This window comes from Netta rufina, assembly GCF_964035555.1.
Source record: "Netta rufina genome assembly, chromosome: 5".
Lineage (NCBI taxonomy): Eukaryota > Metazoa > Chordata > Aves > Anseriformes > Anatidae > Netta > Netta rufina.
Genome location: NC_140128.1, coordinates 29135166 through 29159976, shown reverse-complemented (window position 1 = coordinate 29159976; position 24811 = coordinate 29135166). Strand labels below are relative to the sequence as shown.

Sequence of the window (24811 nt, the reverse complement as noted above, 5' to 3'; positions counted from 1 at the left end):
CCTGCTTTTGCTGGATGCAACTATGCATTAGAAAACAAAAAACATAAACAAACAAAAAAACAGCAGCCAGAGCTTTTAATTCCTAAAACTAGCATATAAAGACGTGGTGTCTTTTTTTATACAGTTGGGTTCATTCTTCACTCCTACAATAGGATTAATGAGTGACAGGGACGTTTCTAACTATACACTAAACCAAATCATTTCAACACACAAAAGATGCGTGCTGGACATTTAAAAAGAGGAGATGCAATTGAGAAATGGGAACTCGCAGTCCAGAAAAGCACATACATTGTATGTGGGAACCATGAAGATCCAGCAGCAGGATCTGCTCATACTAGAGTGTTTTTCTTTACATTGCGGTGGTGTAACGTAAACTTCAGAGATTACCAGAGGTGTTTTCAACCATGTCAAATGCTTTAATCAGCTCCAATCTACTTCCCAGGGGAAGAGTTATTATTGCTATTAAACTGTTATTTAAAGAAAGCTTATTCTTTTTTCTAACTTTCCATTTTGTCAACAAGGCACTAACTTACTGCATCAGGCCAGTCCTGCTGTGATGTGTTTATCTCAAGCTATCATCATGGTGACTTGCCACAGAGCGAAGACGCTGTGTTGCAACATCTTTTACCACAGCAGCAAAGCCTCAAGAGACAGGCCCAGTTTCTACAGTAACGCAATGCTTTCACAAGCAATTGTTGGTGTGATCTCTTATTAGCATGGCACGACATCATCTCTGACTACAGGTTTTGGTCCAGAAATGAGTGGCACAAAGATTGCCAGGTCTGAAGCAGGAAGGTGCTCAGAACATCCCCTGTGAATGGGCAAGTGCTGCCAGAGGCTGAAAATGAGCAAAGGAAAGCAGAACGTAGGGCGTCCCACCCCACTCTGCCCAAAACCCAGGAGAGCTGATCCGCTGACTTCACAATTGCATCTGACTGAGATTAAGAAGACAACTTTGGAAAAAATGCTGGTGGTTGAAACAGCTCCTGTGGGCTCCAGCAGCACCAGGCTCTTCGATCCAGGCCTTCACTGTTCTTGCAACATGCCACTGGAGTATAAAAGCACGGGAGGCACTGGTATTGGAGAATCAGGTGAAGTGGGTACTCTAAGCTAGACAGACCCTCTGCTGTGCAGGAGAGGAGCTTGGGATTCACAGCCACCAAAGACAAGAACAGCCATTGCAGACAATCCTTTGCCAGGGAGCACAGCCCAAGCTGTAGAGATGCAACGTAAATAAACCAGACTTTTGGGGACCGGCGGCATAATTGTGTCTTTCTGCACTGACAAATATATTCTTTGCTCTCCAGCAAAGCAATAGGCAGGCTGATGCTGCTTTTAAGCAGGTTTCTCAGTATTTTTATTGTTTTACACCATACAGACAAACACTTCGTCAGAGAAGAAGATGCAGGACATCACTCCACTGACTCCACTAGGGTGTATGGCTCCCATGTCCTTACAATAGCGTTAGATTTCCAGGACATGGCACATCTTTGCTAAGCATGTCTTCTGAGCCTGGATAGCAATGCATTTGCAATTCATTTCTGCTCAATTTGCAACAGGTGCAGAAACTACTTTTATATTTCCTTAATACAACCCTTTCCTAAGCCTACTTTAAGCTGCTTTGCAGTGCACCACTACTGAGGTGAAACCTGTGCTCTCTCAAAAGCCCCCACGCCTGCGAGTTGCACGGGGCTGTGCAGTAAGAACAGAGGAGGTTCCCGAGAAGCAGTTGGTGGTTTGGGCACTGTGTGCACACCTGTGAGCACAGGTCATGCTGATATGCTTGCTCCTTTGTGCATGGGGATGTTAAGGAGATCTGTTTGCAACTGAGTAGTGGATCGTGTCAGAAATGAATGCAGTACTGTAACCCATTAAATGCAAAGTGTCCCTCTAACCCTAACAGCCTTCAAAAGCAAAGGGAGGAACAGAACAGTGACTCCAACCCCTGTACAAGACAACTGTACAATTTACATACATATTTATATACAGTATATAAAATTCTCTTTCTTTGAGTCCCAGTGAACTCAATTTTAAGTCATCAGTAGCTGTTCCAATTTTAAAAAGTCATGATCCTGTTTCCCCCCCACTCTCCAAAGTATTAGATAATGGCATTGAAAAGAAATTAAAAACAAACCCAAACCCAAACCAATTATTAGAAAGTGCAAACATTCTGGGTGCCACTTCTGCTACGTTGGATGTTGCTGATGCTGCATGCTTGCTCACAAGCAGCAAGGTGTCTGTCCGTCTGTCGCTGTCTTTCTTTCCTCTGGGTCGGCTCCTGCCTTCCCTTCCCGTCTTCTGCTGCTACACCAGGCGGCCTACTGGGAAGGGTGGGGTGGGCAAACAGAGGAAAACAAAACAGAAGCAGGGAAAGTGAGGAAATAAAAAGGCAGATTAAAACCAAAACAGCTCCCATCTGAGGTAAGATACAGCACAGCCTTTGCTGCAGCCAAGGCCCCAGAAGGCTGAGATCTCAAGTAAGCTGTGAGGCTGAGAACAACAAGGGGCTGATGAGACAGCCTTGCTGAAAAAAGCATTGACTGAGTCACACACAGCCCTAGGGACTAATGTATTTTTAAACATGAACCACCACTTTCCCTCGCCCTCCCCCTTCTTGGAAATGGGCATGCAGGCCGGGCAAAACACTAGTCCAACATCACTCCCTCTGCTCTTCTGCCTGCAAAGGCTGATGCAGAATCTCACCGCTGTAAGGCTGCCCTGCCTGCAGCTGCCCTGGAGCCACGGCCAGCTTCCAGAATCCCTAGCCAGGCAAGCAGGAGGAAGACGTTTAAGACCTGTCCCCACAAAACACAGCAGTTTCCCTGCTTAGCAGTTCTTCAAGACTTGCCTGCACCATGCCCTCTGATGGCTACCATGCTGATGAAATGGAGAGGATGCAGCAAGGATGGGGCTGGGAGCCCCAGGGCCCTGCTGAGCTGTGTCCTAGGGGATGGTGCAGAGGTGCTGCTTAGAGAGTCAGACAGACACCCACATCCTTGTGTTCCCTTCTTCAGAAAGTTTGTTGGTTTTATTTATTTATTTATTTATTTATTTATTTTAAAGTCCCTTATCAAAAGTTAGGAGAATCAAAGCTCTTACGGGATCAGAACAAGTGCACTTTGTGGATTAATTACAAGTGAAAACACAGTGAAGAGAAGGCAGAAGTATGGATTTGGTTTTCATAAAGGAGCAAGGTTACCAGGCAGGCCTCACTGGGACCAGTGCTAATTGACCTGTCCCACCAAGTGGGGGCAAATATTGACAAATGCAAAATTGCTTCAAATTGTCATAATTGAATCTCTCTACACAGCTTTGCTTAATGTTCTCTCAGTGTTCAGTGAACAGGTTGTAACAGCAGCAGATTGACTTCAATGTCTAGACATGCAAAGCAGTGCAGGAGTGGGGAGCGAGGGTGACCTGTCCTACACTAAGGACTGAGTGTCTACCAAAGAGCTTGAAGCCATAGTACATGATTTTTGGAATGCCTTTTCTCAGCTTTTCACGGCAGACAAAAATCAAATTCTTGCTCAGAAATGAGGACACACCAGGAAGCATCATCATATCAATGCATAAGGCTTAGCTCATACTTATCTTCGGTTCTCTGTTCAGCCCATCTCAAGGGGAATTCGCAGCAGGACTAGATAAGGTACTCACAAAAGGGTGGAGGATAGCAAGAGGTATAAGTAACTATCACTAAGCAAATACATAGCAAAAGATTTTTCAACACAGAATGGAGTCTAACCAGAGGTATGCTGGAGGGCTATAGAACAAGTGTCATGGGAAAGACAGGCAGGGGAGAGCTGCCCACTGTTTCTCACATTACGAGTTGAGAAGCACCCATTGACACCATGAGGCAGCAGGTCTGACAGGAAAACAAATGCAAGTTGTTCTTCACACCTGATGAAAGGGTGCAATTCACTGCCACAAAGTGCAGAGGAGAGCAGACCTTAACTGGGACAGAGAAGAATCTTCATGGGAACAAGTCCATGAAGCAATACAATGGAAATGCAACAAATCGCCTAAATCACTGCTTGCTAGAAGCAGGGAGAATAAGGCTAGGAGAGTGTTCATCAAGTACGTACTGTGCCCTATTCTAATTGCTAAGCAATGTGCTGTCTGCCACAGCTGAAGACATGGTGCTGGACTTGGAGGTGATGCAGAAGAGCTGCACGTTATTATTATACTCACACCTCTTAAGAACAACCTTGGCTTCCAGTTGTTTATGTATTGCTATTTGTAAACATAGGAGAGCATGAATTCTGGGACACATGGTTATCATAAAGAAAAAAAAAAAAGGGAAATAAATATTTTGACAAGATACTCACTGAAAGGGTTAAGGCCTTGTCTTTTTCCACTGGGGAAACTGCTCAGGCTACCTGTAAAATCCAAGAACCGTGTTAAAGGCAGTAAATGCCATGGCATGACCTAGGAGCATCCCCACCAGCTGTGCTGGCAGGCAGGCTCCAAGGAGCTCCTCCATTGTGAGTGTGCACACAGAAAGCCTCGCCAGCACTCCCTAAGATTCACTTGCAGGAGTCAGACCAACATGCGTGAGATGACAGATGCTAAACACCTGGTGCTGCAGTAACCATGAAATCCAGAGGTTTGGTGTGGGCAAGAAGCAACAAAGTTAAGCTAAACTGTGGAAGAAGGATGAAGAAAGGAAGGATACAAGTAGTGCCATGAAGTTTCCCCAAACAGGCGTTGTGAACAGCAAGCAAAATAATGCCACGTAGAAAGCAGGCAGCCAGAAAAGTGAAGGTGTGAAACAGGCTGAGTTTACTTAATCTCTACTGATTGAATGCTTGGGCACACAATCCAACAGGTGCCTAAAATGAAAGATCTGAACTCGTGTCTGGCAGAAGGGCAGGACCAGACTATACAGTTATGACTGTGTGGCAAGATACAGGGACATGCACCCTACACCAGATGGAGCTAATGGCAAGGGCTTTTGCCAATGCAAGAAACCAGTTCCCATGATGTGCTGGGCACAGACAGCTCAGGGAGTACAGGAGCTGAGCACTTCATAAGGCATGTTACAGTTCTGGTTAGCTGCTTGGTCTGGATTTCAGACAAGGGTCATCAGCTGGAAGTGGGATCTGCCACCCAGAAGAATGTTGCCTCCCCCACACTGGCCAGGTTTAGATCTTTGATTTGTGTGTGTATCTGCCATGACTGTACACTTTTCTTTGCACACTGAGTGATTTCACTTGCACCAGTGATACAGGCACCCACATCTAAAGAAAACTTTGCTCTGTTCAAGAGAAAGTTGAGCAGAAAGGTAGCAATAGGGTAGGAGAGCGGGGAAACTGCAGGAAGACAGATGCTGCACCGTAAGTAAGGGATGGAAGCACCGGGAAGGAAAAGAGAGGGGGAGAGAAACGTGGGGGAAGCTGCATTTTAAATGGATTACAAAGCAAAACCTGTTGGCTTTAAAAATTGTTAATAAGAGAAACTGTATAAACATAGTAAGTGACTTCAAGGCCCCCAAACGCCAGCCTCGTATCAGCCATCTGCCCTGGCAAGATCAGAGGAACCGCGTTAACTTATTCCTGTGCCTGTACATAAAAAGCAGGGCTCTGTTGCCAAGAGGCAGATTCTTCCAGAGCTAATTGGGACTCACCCGGGGGCCTGGCAATAAAATCGCAGGGCCTTTACAAGTGGCTGCATCCTCGGGCAGCCGTTCCCCTAGAGGGTGCTGCTCGGCCACGCATGGCCCCACGCTCCATCACCTCCCTTCGTCCACAGCCTACCTGCGGCTAAAGCCTCTCCTCAGGGTCTGTGCTCATCTCTCTTGTGTCGACTGCATGTTCACATGTGGCTGGAAGCTGGCTTCAGCAGCTCTCACAGGCTTACAACCCTCTACCCCAAATTGAAACAGGTCATGTCTTTTGTGCCATACAGTCAGCCCCCTTCCCAGTACAAGCAACTTGCACGTGCAAATGAGATGTCACCAAAACAAAACAAAATAAGACTTTGGAAAAGACTTTAGCTAAGACTAGCTGCATTACTGTGACTGGGACCTGCTTGTCTTCAGAAAGACTTGGGAAGCTGATACAAAGGGCCTAAAATGACAGTGAAACTCAAGGCTGGGCATGAGAGACCTTTCCAGCATGCTGGCAGGGCTCTGTGCTTTCTGTGGGTTTCTCCTAAATACATCCATGCAGGGAAACTTGACTACCATAAAGCTGATCACTTTTCACTCCAAAGGCAGAAAACATCATCTTCAGTCTGCTGCCTTCAAGTATGAACACAGGCCAGCACGTGTAGTTATACAGCAGACAAAACCCCACCAGAGTAATACCACACTGAGCATAAAGCTGAAATGAAAGAAATGAAAGAGAGGAAGGTGTATGGCAGCTGGTGACAGCAGGTAAATAAAGTATACTCAGGAAGCACTTGGGTATTGCAGAGGAACATCCCATCACTCAGTAAGTTTCCTAATGGAAAGTATTTACTCAGCCTCACAAGTACACTCTTTTGGGTAATAATTCGCTACAATGGGGCCAGATGTCTTTCAAAAGGAAAAGCCACAAGGAAACCCCAGCAGCTTTTTATAGGTAGAAGTAATTCCTCTAACTAACTGATCAAACCTCTCACCTTTGATGGGAGAGAAACACACCACCAGGAGCCCTATCTCGTGTCAACACAACCCTGATGTCCTGATTGATGCTAACCCTCAGGATTAAAGGTGACAAACTAAAGCATCCCTACAGAGCTCCAAAGGCAGATATCTAACAAGGCAAACAAAACCAGGCACTGAACCAGTGCAGTTTGTTTACATTCTAATCTACATTTAATTACAATTAGTTGTACTCTGAATTTCAGTTTTGTTAACTCAGCCACTGCCTGGTTGTATGCAGCAAATGGTATTTTACAGTTTTCTCAGAGCCTCTCAGGCTGTCATCACTTCCTACCACTGCCATTTCAGAGGCCTTTCCCACATGACTGCTCCTTGCTACCAGTTCCCACACAGCTGCCTGCATAAGTGATGGAGTATCTTCATTCCCAGAGGTCTCCCCAGGCACAAAGAGAATCAGTCACTTCTGCAGATACCAATTAGAAGGGTCTCACACAGCACTGAATTAATTCTGCTGTTTAAATTGACCACTATTTTTCCTTCTTTCTGTAGTCTTTGCTCAGCTCCAGTGGAAAGTGACATGCCCCATTTTTAATTAAGACATTTTGATCCCATTTCTGAATTGCGCTGCTGGCACAGACGGTTGCCTTCAAAGGCTGGCCCTCTGTGGTGACCCCATTCTGAGTGCCAGGAATGGCATTTCTCCATCAGAGCTGCTCCTGACAGAAACGCATCTGGTTTAAGCAGAGGGGCAAGAGCTGTGCAAAGTGGCCACCAGACCTTGCAGATTTCCCAGCAGCTTTCTAGGTCATCATAAGGATGGAAAAGAGAAATGGTTGCAGGCTGACTGGACAGCTCTTTTCCTTATTGGAGAACCACTGACTGGTAGCACCCACACATTAGGGGACCACAGGAATCAAGAACCTGCTGAGAAGAGGAAGAAAGACAGAACTATGCACCTCAAACAGATATGATCCTAACCTGGAAAGAGCTCAGAGTCAGTCTTGTCCTTATGAACATACTAGATGAATCCTCCCACATTAATCTTTATTGTTTTGTTTTTCTATTAGCCAAGAGACAGGTAACAGTGCTGATTTATCTATGTGCTTCCACCAAGCACCATCATTTCCATTTTTGGATGGAAATGGTCACAAAAAATCAAAAGCTGACAAAAATGCAGAAGCCTTAACATTTGTTTTTCTCACCATCCCAAACCCTACAAAGTTTGTATTAAGCTTTATTTTCAAAATCAGTACAAGTGTTCAATTTACCTAGCAGGAAGCATGTTCACCTGGAGCGGTGACCCAACTCGCTCTAGTCCTTATGCTGCTGGATACCAAGTATGATTCGGAACATCTGATGCAAGTTCATTAGAAATGAAGTGTATCAACTGGAAATGATGACTTTCCTTGCATCCCTCAAACCCTTCCCTCATCCAAAACCAGACCAGAAAAACCTTTCCAACAAAGTTTTTGTTGAAACAAACATTTCCGTGAGAAGTTTTGGTTTCATCTGACTGGCAGTTTACAACAGAAAGTACGTCATCAAAAAGCTTCCCAACCAGCTCTTGGCTTCAACCCACAGTGACCTCAGCCCAAGCAGATGTGTGGAGGCCATGGCATAGAGAAAGAAACACAGAGAAGAAACACATGGACTGAGTTGGATGATTGCATGCTCCCATCATGGAATACAAGGATGTTGAAGAAAAGGTGAGCTACTGCCCATTCCTCAATTTAGAGGTTCTTGTGAATAGAAGGCAGGGCAAACTTGTTATCCACCACCTCACAAATTCATAACTCCTTAAAAGAGATCTATCACAAATTTGTAAGTTGCACCTCTAGAGTACTCACATTCTTTCCTACATGTTGGTATCTGCTCCCTGCACTGGCTTGCTCCACAGCTTTTTAGCCCTCGTCATCCTTCAGCTACCCCTAGTCCTTTCTTAAGAGTTTTCCTTACACAAAATGTAGGTGTTTACCTCAAGGTTTATCAGGCCTCTGGTCAATATGCGGAGCTGTGTGATTAAAAAAAGGTCATTGCCCTTTTTTGCACACAATTCCGTCCTCATACAATGTAATTAACCATGAAAAGTCAGGCTGGGTTCTCAGCAAACAGTGTGGGAATCAGGCACTCACAATGTGTCTCCCTTGCTACTTTCTTTCCCCTTCGCTTGAGCTCAAAGATTCTCATTTTCTTCCTTCTCTCCTTTTTTCCCCCCTTCCATAAACTAAATTCTGAACAGTCAGTTGGCCAAGACAGCAGATTCCAGAGAGTCTTATTCCAGGCCAAATAGCAATAAAACTAATTTGGCATATTCGTCTTATTGGGAAGGTAATAAAATTAAAGAACAGGACTGCTATTTTGGTATGTCATTCCTCAGTAAAGTACCAATGACTAAGAAAAAAGCTTCCACTGAGCCAGGGAAGCTGAAAGCTTCTCACAGCTGACAAATAATGCAACAGCCTTATTATGATAACTGAAACATTTGCAAAGCACCTGGAAAAGGCAACTTCCCAACACTCAAATGCACTCACTCCCTTCTCACGCTTGCTAAACCCGAGGAAAGGACTAAGGAAAGGTTAAGCCTAGAAAAAGAAAGCTAGCCACCCATCCCGAGCAGCACGATGGTTAGTTACAAGAGCTGTCCGCACAGCCAAAACACCTGCACAGGAAATTAGTCCCAGGAATCTTCCAGCTTGCCTTCTCCTGCCAAGCAAATCTACCCACAGTCAAGAATGACTGATAATTATTGAATTTGGGTTGAAGAGTTTCAATTCGTAAAATTTCCAAAAATATCAGTTTGGTCCAGGTCCCAACAGAAGATGAGGTGAAGATGAAAGGAAGAAAAGGAAGGAGGGTGGGTTGGTTACTCAGGCATTGAAAAGAAAGGAAAAAAAGTTATTCCTATTTCTTTCTGATTTATTAAGTTTAATTTAACTCTGAAAAAGGGCAACACCACATTTCTGCACTTTCTTTCTGAGTTGTTCTCTGTGCGTCATCCACTCTCCTGCATACTGGATTTAGCAATGAAAATAAATATTATTTCTGCTAGTCAACAGGGTCTCTGGAGAAGGACCGGGTCTGTGCTGGCTCATACGCCATCCAACCTACATGGCTGAGGCAACAAAATATTGGCAGCAGTGTATTACTCAGAAAGGACCTGATCTGAACTACGGTTTCCAAGGACTTTTATAGTACAAGCCGGGTACTGGGCAAGGCTCTTTTTTTTTTGCCCTGTATCCATACAGTGCTTAGCATGAAGGTCTGTGATAAGGACTTTAAGACATAGCTCAGTAAATAATGAACTATATTCACAAGACAGGATATTAATCCTACTTATTTTCCCATGCAAACCGTGGCACTTTTCCATCACCTGGGGGAAAACTGATTCCTGAGTTTAACATAAATCCACACCAGTCTTTTATTCTCACAGGATGGGGAAGGAAAGACACTCACCTCCTTCCTTGCTGACTCCCAAGCACCCCTTCAGCTCCTGAAGGGAGATGGACTTGTCCTTGTTGAGGTCACAGTAGTCAGTGAAACGTCGGGCGCATTTCTTGGGCTTGGCTTTCTTCTTCACGTAACGCTTGAAGGGCTTCAGCTCCCGCTTGTTGATGTCATTGCTGCTGTTGTTGTCCAGCTGGCTGAAGTACCAGTGCACCACTCGCTCCTCCAGCGTGTGGCTGGGGTCTGGCTCAGAGAACCTGGAAGGGAGGAAGCACAGGCCCCTGACAAGTGGGTGCTCTCACCAGCACTGTCAGGCAGGTGCTGAGGAGCCAGAGCTGCTTGCTCAGAGCGTGAGTCAGGCACGCACCATGCCACATTTAAAGCGGGATAAACACACAGGTCTTACAATCTCCTCCTTTTAGCTGAGCTCTTTTGAGAGAGAGAAAGGAAAAAGAAAAAAGAAAAAAAAAACCCTTTTTCTAAAAATGTCCTTTAGCATTAACAAGTGGTGCCAAGAGATTCCTGGAGACTGATACCCTCAGTAACTACACTTCTCTTCACACCAGTTGCTGAAACTCTGCCTAATCCCAGAAGGATCTCCCTTTATAGGGCAAAAGGCAGTCTCCATAGTCCTTTTGACCCTTGGGCTCCCATCCAAATTACCAACAGGAGAGCTATGAGTACCAGCTATCATGGTAGTTTCTGTGATATCAACGCCCAGGCTTCAGAAAGGGAACAAATTCATTTAATGCAAGACACATTCATTATTTGAAAATGTCCTTGGCAGGATGCAACATTCTTGCTGTATCTATTTATATGATCTGAACTCCTGTGCTGTATTTCCAGCATATTTAATGCTTTTCACATGGTTGATTTATACACAAGAATTCCACAGCAGACAAGCACCACAAATCCATTAAAAGTAATACTACGGAACTGGCAACTGCAGTTTGCTTCATTTCTTACTCATTCTGATATTACAAGTTTGACGTTATTTGGCTCACATTTTCTTTCTGTGGACAATAACAAGAAATATCAGTGGAGGAGGAGGACAAGAGTAGGAACAGCCACAGCTGAAGATGTAGAGAACACCGCTATACAATCTCAGGCCATTTCTGAACAGGTGCTTTTATATTATTTACACTGTATTGGGTGTTCTGCAGCAGCAGCTTGAAAGGGGTTATTCCTCGGTGATACAAAAAAAAAAAAACAGGGAAGAAACCATTTCTAAAGAGGTATTTTTAAGATTTTCACTAAGGTAGCCCGTCTTTTCTCCATGCACTAAATGTCTGAGTAGAGGAAGATGAAATGATGCTGCGACTTGAGCCTTTTTCCTCCCGAGCACACAGCATTTCGGTGCGTGGAAATTAGTTGACAGGCAGTCAGACATGCTACACTGGCACTCACTGCCCTGACTTATTCCAGGAGACACCTCCAGCTGCTGCCTAATTCCTTCCGCAGCAATGAGAGAGGGACAGTTGCGTGCTGCACGCAGCCAGGTTCTGGTGTGAGCTCTGGGCACTCAAGCTGGTGGGGAAATACAAACCAAGGTTCAATTTCACTAAGGTCTGTTATAAAATAGATTTTAAGACTGCCATCAAGCTTATTTCAGAGACTGGTAAGATATTTATTTAAATGGTCACTGAGGATTTCTTCGTTGGGAACAGAAGGGCAAAAATCCTTTTGACCTTCCCATGGGTCTGCTTCTTCCTCTAAAATGCAGCTACCAAGCCTGAAAAATAAAAACTCCAACCTACAGCCATGGTAATTTACATCACTAGTGTGAAAGGTAGCCCCTACCCGGAGACATCTGGGTCCCCCCAAGAAGTCAACACACGCTGGGCAGTGGCAAAATAAACTGCACGTTTTTCCCAAGGTTTTCCTTGAGAATGTCGTCTCCATCACTTAACTCTTAGCTGAGAAGCAGCCTGGCATTCAGTTGCAGCATCTGGTCAATGTACAGTGGGATAAACACAGAGGGGAAGGAAGAAGAGGTTGGGAATAAATTTGGCTTCGTTTTGGGAGCCAAAATACAAGGCAAGACCCTGGAGCTACCTATGGACAAGCAGAAGTTGCAAAAAATTTCCTCATTAAACTACGGGAGTGCCTGGATTTTTTAGAGCCTTGAAACTCTATGTGAAGACCAGAATGACAGGAGAGAATAAAAACACATCCTGTGGCTTGTTTTTATGACATTTATAAACACAGCCATTGGCCTCTCTCCCTTTTGGAAGTGAGCTGGCTATCACTTGAAGACTAGTGTGTTTCCAACAGCCACAGGGAAGAACTACAAGTTCTCTATTGCAACGGAGGAGCTTCTGCTCTTGCTCCGACACAGGAATACAACCCAAGCGTTTGCATGTGAGGTTCCCCTGGTCCGCACGTTGGCCTGCCCTTTGCCCTAACCTTTTTCTGAAGGCGCAGATCTGGAGAGGCAGAAACAGAGAAAAAGGCAGAGCATCCCTAGCACCAGCAATGGGTAAAACAACAGACAGAAACACAAACTCCTCCCTACCTGCTGAAGAGACACTCAGCAGCAGGACTTAAAAGTGTCTTCTTTTTCAGAAACACACCAAGGAGGAGCTCTTGTAAGTAACCAGAAGAGGCAATATAGCTCACTCCAGATCCTCCATAAAGAAAACCAAGGCAATCCACAGGCTAATACAAATACATTGACTCATGAGGTGATGATTTATCAGTCCTAGCCATTACAAACACGCTGAGTGCTCATACCGAGCTCTAGCATGCTAATGGAGCTGAAGTTTTATTACTTTAACTGCTGTGACTGTAGGAGGAAGGAAGACACAGCCATTACTGAGTTTTTACCGTTTCCCCTTGGCTGGCCTACCAGTAGTGCAGTTCCTGAGTTGGTTGCCTGCCCTTTCTGACAGCCATCCAGAATCCCAGCACAGGATGGACACAGAGGATCCACATCATCTCAGGCTGGCCATATTTCCCTAGGTGAACTGTGAAATCACACAATACACTAAGAAGACCAAGGTTACAACACCCTATCTAAATATTTTGACTGTGATGGCTGCCCATGCAAGACACTTATATTCCATCCGTGCAACATGCGTTGATGCAACTTCATGGTATTTCTAAGCCTCCTAAGTTTTGATGATGTGCCCTGGCAGCAACCATACGTGCTGGATCAGCTGAAATACATTTTGGGGCTCAAAGTGTTCTGCCAGTGCAGAGTTTTCACGTGTATTCTTGGGGAATTTCCTTCTAATGCCTCTCCATTGCTATTCCAAGAGAAATAAATCAGCTCTCAGATGCAAACTTAATTTGTTGGGCTGCGATCTCTACTCATTCAGATCCCAAAGGAATCAGAAAACTCAAGAGAGAATAAAACTGCTCTGCACATTCCCAATTCCCATCTCTTGCTCTAACACTTGTCCCATGAAAATCCATCAAACTCCAGTCTCTCACTGCAGTGCAGTAACAGCTTCATAAGATCTAGTAAAGACAGACCTTACAAAAATGCAGACAGACTTAGGCTTCTCATGATGACTACAGAAAAGCCAGCAAGTTTAGCTCCATTATGCAGCGTAAGACCACTCACAGCCTAACAGGGAAGAGAAGAGTGGCCTGTCATTAACAGCCTAGGACAGGAACCTGTTATTTCAGCTTTCTTACTAACTTGTTGGCATCAAGTAAGTAGTCTTCTCAATGTAGGCTTTTGCTCCTCCTTCTGTGCAACATGCTGTCAGTTCCCTCATGGGAGAATACTTATTTCTTAATACTAATGCCTGGACATACCTGGGTTAATGTACTACTACTTTTAACACTATTTTTCAGCTGAGACACTGCCACAGAACATCTTTGTATCATCTGGTCTAACTGGGGTACAAGCAAAAAGACTATGAAAAAACACGGATGTGTGCTTTTGCAGCTGTACTGAATTCTGGAGCAGAGAGAGAAGAATATGCCAAAATACCACCTAGACAGCTTGAACGTGCACTTTGCATGCAGTCTATAATGCTTTCCAGCCCATGAGGCCCCCTAGCAAGAAAGGAGAGGTTAACTGAGTGGGAAGGAGCAGGAAGGAAGGGTAGGTACATAGATTAGAGTACGGGAGAGCAGCAATGTCAGATATTACCTACATACCAAAGCATGTACAGTGTGCAATCACATTATCCTCCGTAGGAGTGTACCATCAAAGTTTAATACGCCCCACTAAATTTTACTGAGTAACTGAAGTCCATTCCTACCAAAGCCACCCCGCTGCCCATGTGCAGCCCCACTGCATGCAAATGCATACTTAATATTGCTGCAGTGACAGAAAACCCAAATACAAAATACTGCTTTGGGAGAAAGCAAGGTTGCGAGAAAGCAAGGTTGTAAGCTTGCAAACTCTAAGTTCCCAGCAGATGATCTGCTGTTTGAAGATCTTCAGAAAACCTGTTCCTTTGTAATACAAACTTTATTCAGCAACAAGAACGGCTGAGGTGGGATGAGGAAAGGGGATTAAGACCGGCCTAACATCATCTAACTACAGACTGCAAACAGGGACTATAAACCAAATGGAGCTAATTCCAGGATGGAGGTACACTGACGCATGAGAAGCTACTAGCAGAAGCAATGGAGTAGGAAAAAAAAAAAAAAAAAAAGTTACTCCAGCTTCCACTCCTAGCACTTCAGGTATGTTTGTAGTCAGAATGCCTGCAGGATTCAAAGCTGTAAGTTTCTAAGACTTGAAAGTAGCTTGCTAGGATATATGCCTTGCATGGTGCTGCTGCTGAATGAAGGATGGACAAAAGCTAAAGAAATGTTAGGACTGCCACCCAATGCCCATGAGAACACTGATGATGCCCACAAAGGTGCCTAGGGGGAGTAGTGGCAAGTGGTTAGAGTTTAACAAACTGAGGTAAAATTCACGGATCTTCTTGCTCTGCTCACTTCTGTTGTTCTTTGTGGTTGTCTCTCATAAAGCTAGAAGTCCTAACCATGGAACATGGCTTGAATCAAAGAAGATTACTTTAATGAAATTGTAAAAAGGATTGTGTGTTTGTTTTCTTATTCTCCCTTTCCTGTAGTGAAAGAGTCAAGAAGCTAACAAAAAAATAAGCTGTGTTCAGACTAAACAAAAGGTTAGTGCACAGTCCAAATTCATTATGGGGAATGCTTAATTCCTCTACAGTTAAAACTGAAGCTATCTTCCTGTTACAGACCCAGATTCTTTCTCTCCTCCCTCCGGCTAAGTTGTGTATGAAACATTATTCTGAACACAACTTTTCTGAAGATTGTGGAATAAATCATTTAGAAGGTTTAAAAATCAGCTCCCTTCACTCCTCATTGACTTTTAAAAGATCCTCCTCTTGCACGAACTCTCTCATATCTTTAATTAGGCTAGGATTTCCATAGGACCATAAAGAGAATTTCATATCCAACTTCAATTGAATTGCAATAGGAGTTGGGCATTAACTTCCCCATACTGTTTGAAAGTGTCAATCTTTATTAAAATGTGGCGCAACTTCAGAACACCCCAGAGATGTGCTGAGCTTTACTGAGCCTGCTTCAAACTGCTCAACTGCAGCATGAAAGGCAACCTTGGGGGCAATTTTCTGAAGTACATTTTAGGGCTATTACATGGGAAATAATTGGCAACTTAAAATGAAGGGGCACAGCTACTGTGTTACATGATAAGGGTGGCTGTCATAAGCTGTCCTTTTAAACTAAAACTCCACAGGGCATTAATATTTTTGCTGATGATGTAACAAGCTACAGTGCACACATTTGGGCAATTAAAATTCTGAATCACGGAATAAAGATAGTTTCTTAGGTCAGGTAAACCTAGGCTGGGATTCCCTTTGGGATATTCTAATTTAGAGCCCATGTGATGTGAGCATGACACATGTTTTATTTTCTCTGACTTAGAAAATAGAATAAGATGTACTAAAGTGAAGTTAAAAAAAGAAAAAAGTGGTGCTCCTATTATATAGGATTTATACATGAACAATTTCAACTATGCATCTTTTCAAAAAGGATACGAAACACTGGTTAATAAACTCATTTCCTACAAGCGCTCCCTTAATTACTTTGAAAACATACAGTAACAAGATGTGCCTTGGAGTTATTACATAAACTTAAAATTAAGAATGAATTTTACCAGAGATTTTCTGTTTCTAAAGTCTAAATGAAGTCTTTTTGGCTATTTTGCTGTAATATAAACCAGGGCCACGAGGAAGGGAAGTTCTCATCTCATTTACATTATTGTAAAGCAAGAGTAACTCAATTAAAGTCAATAGCTTTGAACTTGCTTAAACGAGACAAGACCTATAAGGGATTACAAGGTTGTTTTAAGCATGCCCAATAAAAAAAAAAAAAGGTCTTATCAGGTTTTACTTACATTGCCTGCAGCAATCCAAATTGTACAGCCTCACTTTGCTGCTACTAGATTGTTTTCGTGTGTGCCAAGTATAAAGTGTGCAGTTTAGCACAGCTCCATGTAGTACTCTGAAGGCAGATCTCTATCATTTCTCTTCATGTTCCTCCTTTTCCCCCCCAAAGAAAAAGTAATAACACACTAATTGCAACGCCATGGATAGCTTTGCAGCACATATAGGTAAAGTCTTGAAGACACTCAGCAAACACAGGAAGTTTTCACTCCACATATCCAGGTTCAGACTGAAGGCTGTAGGGTCATCTAATCTCATTTCCTGTATATCATAGGCACAGAACGTGAATCAAATTACTTTTAAGACCATAACTTGGGTTGACTAAAGCAAGTCTTTCTGAAAGGCATCAGGCCTAAGATGAAAGCCTTAGAGAGAGGGAATCCATCACTTCCCTCATTACTTCATTCCGCCTTACAAATGCCCTCACTTTAAAGATATTTTGATCACAAGTTTGTTTATATTCAGCTGATCATGTTCTTCCCTGTTAAGACTAAAGAGCCTGCAGAGCTTTTGTCCCTATGGAGATACTCAGATTATCAGTAATAAGCATCTTTCAAACTTTTTTTTTCTTTATTTCTTTTAATACACTAAGGAAGCCTGAACTCCTTAAGACTCTCACTGTTAGGCTTTTTCAGCCCTTAAAACTTTGGCAAAGTTCTTCTCTGTTTGGTCCCCTATTTTAATGTTAATACTAGAGGTGCATATTGTAGGCCAGTAACATCTCCCTGCTGCCACGGAGAAATGGAAATACACCCCTGTTCCCTAAAACTCCTACTTGCTACTTCTTTGATTATAAATGTTCATTTTTTTGCCACAGCCCCACACTGCAAGCTCATATCCAGAGTTCGATGCACTTCAGTAACTATTCAGTTTGGGGTACTGCGTCAATTCCGTCCCCATTCTGGAAATGAGGCCCTACATTCAGTCCACTCCCCCAAAATGTCCACTCTGCACTTAAAACACATGGGAAAATAGAAGGAGCCAACTGGCCTGGGGATATAGCTTGTTTGCATCAAGTTTGCCTGGCCTTCCCTCTGCGACAGGCATAAGCTTTGCTGATAATACATTTTAAAAGTACTTTAGATTACCAGCTTGATTTGTTCAGCCTCTAAAAGAGCCCCAGAAGATGAAATAATGAACAGAAGAAACAAAAACGCTGTAAAGGAACAGAAAGAGGTCAGCTACAGAGGAAACTAGTACATGTTTAAATACAGCACCTGTTCTGCCATCATTATGACGAAGATGGAGAAGAGCCTGAGACACGTGAAGCTCTCCTCACAAACACAAATGCCTCAGCTGACATTAAGAAAAAACAGACCTCCTGCTTTCGTTTTCAACATCACCTTCTCAGCAAACCTGGGCCAGGGAGTTACAGGATGAGCACAGTCATAAATCAAATATTTTGTTAGTTCTTAAGCCTGGAAATGAGTTGATTAGCCATATGGGCAAAATACCCATGGAAAAGAGCTTTCATTTCTAGTGCCAAAGTGAAGTTAGGTCACCCAGCAAACTTCCAGATGTTCCTAAAGAGAAGACTGGACATTTCCCACACTGGGAAACTTGGAAAGCAGGATTCATTGCACAGAGACAGCTTCTCAGCTCTGCAAGCTCACACAAAATGAAAGCTGTACTGATTAAATTTTTATTTAAGTATCTAAAATTCCTTGAAATGCCTTTTTTTTTTTTCCCCAAAATAAACGGTCTCATCATGTCACGATGGGATGGAAAATCTTGACACATACTCTTTGGGTTATGCACCTACCCTAACTGATGCACACGGAAGTTTACGCCAGAGCTGTTTCCCGAATTTAATCATGGCTGTGGGCAGGCAGAATATTTGAGTGGTAGCAGTCTCTCGCCTTACAAAGGACAGACTGCTAAAAGATTTCTTTTTCCCCTTGCAACTGGGCTGCCGACACTGGAGCTGAAAATAAATCAACATGATGACTGTGTGAAGAGCTGGGCAGTGAAAAATTCTGCCAGAAAGGCCTCTATTCAAAGCTGAGAAATACACAAAGCTTGGGGAACATTAGGAAGCAAGCCTGCTGGGTTTATAGAAGTACAGTGGGGGCATATATCTCTGGTCTCTACAATATTGGTTTATATTAAGCTTTATTTTAAGAGTGATGATTACATTGGCTGGGTTTCAGTCCCTGTGCCAAAGATGCCAAATAAATATCAAATACTCTCCAGGGCTTCCTGCCACCCCTACCCACTGCATTTGAACCATGCAAATTACACAAAATTGACATTGGAATGCTTATGGCTGGGAGAGAACGACGTATTTCCCATCCTTGGGGCATTTTTCATCCTGTTTATATGAATACAGACGTGCTAGGCATATACTGCTAATTCAAAAGGTTACAGAATATTCCGTGTGCAGGCACTCAGCCACCAGCCCAATTTGCAAGGTCCAAACGCAAAGTTAGAAACACATGGGTTCACAAGCAATCCATCCTGAAAACAAGAGGCTCAAAGGTGCCACCCAGGAAGTTTTTGTCTTGAGTATTTAAACAAGGCATTGCTTCTTCCTTCTGCATTTTGAAAGAGAAGAGCAAGAGACCAATATTACTCTCAAAATGTTGGAAGTAACACGCACAGAGGCACCTCCTTCATCTCTACACCCGGATGAACATGAGCATATTATGTGTTGTGGCATCCCTGCGTGCTAAGCTAGCACTGTCCCCTTTTATAGTCAGGGGAATCCAGAACCACAGAAGTCTTGCCTAATCAAGGCAATACAGCACTTCTTTTCAAACCGCAGTCTGTTCTCAGTGGACATGGCATGCTGCAGCATTGCAGCTGCTGCACTAAGGGGATTTCCTATCAGCAAGCAGAAGGGGGAGACAAGACCTCAGATTTTCTTCAGTTCCCCAGGAAAGCAGACTTCTGCCCACCTCTTTCAACAGGCCTGACCTGCTGCTTCTTCCATGAGGGATGAAGAGGCAGCTGGTCTGAGGGGAGGGTCATGAAAAATAGCTTCTCTCCTCATCTGCAGACTGGCTTCAGCCCCACAGCAAAACAGCAGTGCTGGTGCTGCCAAGGATTCTGTTCACATTCTTCACTCCCCATGGTAGCCACTAGGCCACACGGCCTCCTTCAATCCATTTGCATTTTATTAGGTCTTTTCATGCACCAGGGGACAAAAGAACAAGCCACTTCCTCCCACTGAGCTCTCATTTCACACTTCAAATGGGCTATACTAACCTTTATGGTGGAACAGCTGCCAGGGAGGAGGGGTGGGAGGAGGCACCCCAGACTACCATGACATGACAGAGCAGCCTCTGAAGACACAGCATTAGTTCATCTCCCAGCAATCTGGATCAGTGGGAATCAGCTCAGAGCATCACCCTTCCCTCCCTCCCCCATCTCATGGGCACCCACAGCTCTGCAGCCACCTTGGTGGGTTCAGCCCGAGTGCTTTCCGGACTCACCTCCCACCCCCAGTAGGTGCCGCTGAGTTAATAGCCTGTACCATGTCCGTAGTGAGAGCATCGAGTAAGCTGGTAATAAATTCAACTTTCTTCCCTTCTGGGCAGCCTGTAGAGAGAAAAGAGGAGGTTCAATGCAAGATCACAGAAGACTGATCTCCTAACGCACTGCAGCAAGGATCAGCCAGAACCCCTCATTTGTTTGTAACATGGCAGCCATCATTACAGGCCCTAAGGAAAGGCAAAAGAATCCCTCAGTGGGTTTCTCTGCATGGCAATTTGTCCTGCAGCTTTTGTCCAGCACGCACACAGTCACCAACAATATCTGGCAGGAAGGCCGTGGGGTTGGCTGGATGGCCTCTCCCAGTTCCCTACCAGCATAACCACAGGGATGTGCTGGAAGGGCCTGGCAGATGGAGTTCCCATGGTGACACTTGCAGAGAAGTTTACAAAACAACTCATTACCTCCTGGGTCATCTTCCTTTGAAAACACGTCTGTTCTGAGGTCCTAACTGACAGCTTAAAGTTTCTTAAAGCGTGGGCCAAAATGAGCACTGCTGCTTGTACTCTCCTCTTCAGGCACAGACAGTGCTGCCTGCCGGGAGCTACCACAATAATTCAGTTCTTTTCATGACCACGCTGCATGGGAACTATGTCAGACCGAGTCATCACGTGGCAACAGACCCCAGTCACTGCTGGTTTAGGCAGGAATTGGACAAAGTGGGCTGAAGACAAGCTGGGTAACCATTTCCATGACTTAGTCCTGAGGCCATCCAGTTCCCTTCTGCTATAACCTCAGAAGGGCAGAGTCTCCTGTCAGCCTCCAATGACAGAGTTGAGACAAAAATCTCCATCTCCTCACCTTTATGAAGCAAGCTATGCAGTTTTCTTGCTTTTTAAAGGAGGAAAAGCATGCTTCATTTACTACCATATTAATACTGTAACAATTGCTCTAGCCCACCAAAGAACAAATACACTTTACTTCTACCCATCACCTCCAGAGCCGCTGTCCCAAACCCATCACCTCCCAACTCTGTTGTCTTCTCTAAAGTGAGGTGGTGATGGCTTTGGTGTCACATACTTCTCTTTCCCAAAACCACTGTTTACTACCAATTATTCACCTAGGAGAGCATTACCAGAAAACAGTATCGCCTTAGTAACGAGTAGCAATGTTAACACTTTCTGCCTTTCCCAGGCAAGCAGAGAAGCACGTGTACCCCAAACAGAGCAGCAGAAACCTACTATAATCCCTTGACAGCTGAAAGCAGCTTGCAAATTGATCTGACAAAACTCCCTCCTTTGCACTATTACAGGCTCTGTTCTCTGCAACAGCTAACCAACAGTCCCTAGCCTGTCTCCATACTATGTGTATTACACACACGCACACCCCTCGGCACTCGTTTGGCACATGGTCCAGAAAATGTCAGCATTGTAATGGGTAAGCTGCTATGGCAGCCAGAGGAGACCACTCACTTAAAGGAGCTTTTTGTTGCAGTAATGAGAAGGTTGAAAAACCATTTGCTAGAAGTCATCTCCCTGGGGCCTCAGCATCTCACCGTCTGCAGGAATTAGCAGCTTGCCATTTGCTATGTGCAAGCAACACGTTCCTTCCTTCTTTCTTCTGGCTCTTGTGAGAGCAGCCATGACACAGTTTGTGAAGGGGGTACGTGTAGGTGTGTAACAATTTGTGCTCATGTCTCACCTTAGCCTCTTCTGACTCACTAGGGAATTTTTACATACAAAAATAGCTAATCAGTCACAGAATCACAGAATGGTTTGGGTTGGAAGAGACCTTAAAGATCATCTAATTCCAACCCCCCTGCCATGGGCAGAGACACCTCCCACCAGACCAGGTTACTCCAAGCCCCATCCAGACTGGCCTTGAGCACTTACAGGGGCGAGGCATCCACGGCTTCTCTGCACAACCTGGTCCAGTGCCTCATCGCCCCCTGAGTAAAGAATTTCTTTCAAATACCTAATCTAAATCTACCCTTTTGTAGTTGTACATTGCCATCTCATGTGGAGCTTCTCATCCATCAATACCCCCAGGTCCTTCTCCTCAGGGCTGCTCTCAGTCCGTTCTCTGCCCAGCCTGTATTCATGTTTGGGATTGCCACAGCCCAGGTGCAGGAGCTCACACTTGGCCCTGTTGAATTCTGTGAGGTTCACACAGGCCCACCTCTCAAGCCTGTCCAGGTCCCCTGTAGGGTGGCATCCCTTCCCTCCAGCATGTCAACCATACCACACAACTTGGTGTCATTGGTAAACTTACTGAGGATGCACTCGATCCCACTGTCCATGTCACTAGCAAAGATGTTAAACAGCACTGGTCCCAAAACCAACACCTGAGGAACACCACTTGTCACTGGTCTCCACTTGGACACTGAGCTGTGGACCACAACTCTTTGAGTGCGACCATCCAGCCAATTCCTTACCCACCAAGTGGTCCATCCATCAAATCCATGTCTCTCCAATCTAGAGACAAGGATATCATGGAGGATAGAGTCAAAAGCTTTGACTTTTTCAGGCAGATGATATCAGTTGCTCTTCCAATAACCACTACTGCTGTAATCCCATTGTAGAAGGCCACCAGATTTGCCAGGTGTGATCTACCCTTAGTGAAGCTGTGCTGGCTGTCAATCACCTCCTTATTTTCCAAGTGCCTTAGCATAGTTTCCAGGAGGATCTGCTCCATGATCTTTCTGGGCAAAGAGGTGAGACTGACTGGCCTGCAGATCTCTGGGTCTTCCTTTTGTCCCTTCAAACCTCAAGTCTGCATCAAAAGATGACTGAGCACAGCATCTTCCAGACAGACAAACCAGGATCATTAACTCTCCTCCTTCATCTCCTAATCTCTCCATCGTATTTCTAGTGATGGGAACCATCAGGGACAGGAACCATACATCCGAGCACAGAGCTGAAGTGTACTCAGGTACAAAAGTGGCTTGAGCTAAGGGGGGAACTATCCTGGAGTCTGATGCTGGGACCAGACCACTAAGCTACAGAGCATCCTACACATGTCCTCTTGTGCCTTTTGTAGTTCCTATGCCCCTGTCCAGCTGCAGCGCAGAAGAAGGAAGAAGAAACCATTCTGTCTTCCTGAGACATCAGACTCTCTGAGACCCAAAGTAAAGGATTTCCACTGAATTCTTGGAAGGCATAGGGGAAATGCAGGGAAAGGCAGTAAAGCAAGGGGAGAAGGGGACAGAGAATAAAGGAACCAAGGTTATTCTATTTTACAATGATTTCCTAAGGAAATGAGCCTTAATGCAACCATTTAGCTGGTCTGCTGGTTTCCCTCCCTCACCCTTCAAAGTAATACTTGAGCCAATTGGCTAATATCATTCAAACGTGAGAAGGAGGCATATAGGAAATTTCTACATGACTTGTGAAAATGAGCAGCTGCATAGTAGAGAGCCCTGCTGAGGGCAGCACTGCTAAGCAGAGAGCTATGGGGCCCCAATGTCAAGAGCTAGCAGGAGGAGAATTAGGAGATGCAGAAGGCAAATCTGGAACAAATCTCATTTCCTTTGCTAACCTGCTCAGGGATAATTCACTTTATGTTAGTCCTAGAAAGAGCCAGGAAAAGAGAAGTGCTACCAGCTCTTTCTGTGGAGTTCCTGGTCTCTAGTGCTCCCTCATGGTGGAAAGGGACCCACTGTAGCTTCTGGTTTTGAACAGCTGTTTCCCACCCAGGAGAGCAATGGCTGATCTCTGTGAGGGCTCTTCACTCTGCTCCTTACAAAGGCAGAGGGAAGAAAAAACAGAGCACAGGCAGGTAGGATGGCATTTTTAAGAACTGCTCAGACACTTACACCCAGCACCTCTTCTTAACAGAAACAAGGTATGCAAACAGTAAATTGTGAGTTGTCATTTTGTGAAGATGGGAAAGACGAACAGAAAGCAAGCAGCAATGGGAAATAAAGTAGGCCCCAAGTAGAAAGCAAGGAATCTAGTTCAGATAAATAAACACACGGCATTAAGTGACCTTAGTGCACAAATACTGTCCTGCCAGCCCCTGCAGTGTCAGGCAACCAGTTGGTCCACTGACAATTGACATTTGTGTCCTCCGCTATTGCTCAGATGGCCATCAAGCTGCTGAAAAGCCCTGCTAAATGGAAAGGATACTGTCCTGGCTGCAGTTTGGAAAAAAAAGAAAAAAAAGTTTTAAATGCCAAGCACATTCTTTCCTCAGGGAACCTTCAGGCAACCTTCCCCCCCACCCCCCCTACAATTCTGATCTCAGACGTGTTTTAAAGGAAGGGCAGATAGGTAATAAACCAGCCCCAAGAACACTCCCAGCCTCTTCAAGTTATCCAAAATAACACAGAATAAAACCCGTGATAAAACAAGCACAGTGAAGGAAATCCCCCATCTCAACAAGAGTCTTCTCGGCCTCTTGAGAGTCCCAAGGTGAGATGAGCAGAGAAGGCAGAGGCAGGATTTTGTTCCTCACTAACCTGGAAGTTCTCTGTCCTTGAAGGGATCATCAACCTCTGTGCTCTTCGATCTGGCATCACTTTCACACACTGGGGTCTCATAGCTGAAAAAGAACAGCAGATGCTGAACTATGTGATATAGCTTTATCAGGTGCATTAACACTATTTTCTTCACATCTCATCTCCTCCAGACAGGCATCTCACCAGGCTTACAGCTCTTACCGAGTGGAAGTACCAGGCAGGGGGCGTCCTGTGTCCACCAGGACGCACCAGCAGTACCCAGTTGACTGGTGGCACTGCACTGGTTTGTAGAGCCCTCCCGGAGCACACTCGGGGATGACGATACCCTCGCGGGGGTTCTGCCTGGCCTCCTCCAGGGCACTCTGCCTTTCTTGGTCGCAGGAGTGAACTTTCTCTAGAAGACAGGAGGGAGGTTGGAGGGGAACAGAGAAATAAAGTCAAATCAAGATCACCTTCCTCAGCTCAGCAAGTCAGGGATACCCTTCGCAA

General features: G+C 44.7%; 1 protein-coding gene across 1 annotated transcript in view; it reads right to left on the bottom strand.

The window, feature by feature from the left end:
- Positions 1–2018: 2018 nt before the first annotated feature.
- SMOC1 (SPARC related modular calcium binding 1) overlaps positions 2019–24811 on the bottom strand; it is a gene marked incomplete at its 5' end in the record, with an annotated part of 120768 nt that continues 97975 nt past the window's right edge. The window contains 6 exons of the mRNA XM_084287277.1: positions 2019–2321; positions 4326–4376; positions 10037–10284; positions 19866–19971; positions 24323–24405; positions 24524–24716. Coding sequence (XP_084143403.1) covers positions 2305–2321; positions 4326–4376; positions 10037–10284; positions 19866–19971; positions 24323–24405; positions 24524–24716 — 698 coding nt within the window. The 3' untranslated portion in view covers positions 2019–2304. The remainder of the gene's footprint in view (positions 2322–4325; positions 4377–10036; positions 10285–19865; positions 19972–24322; positions 24406–24523; positions 24717–24811) is intronic.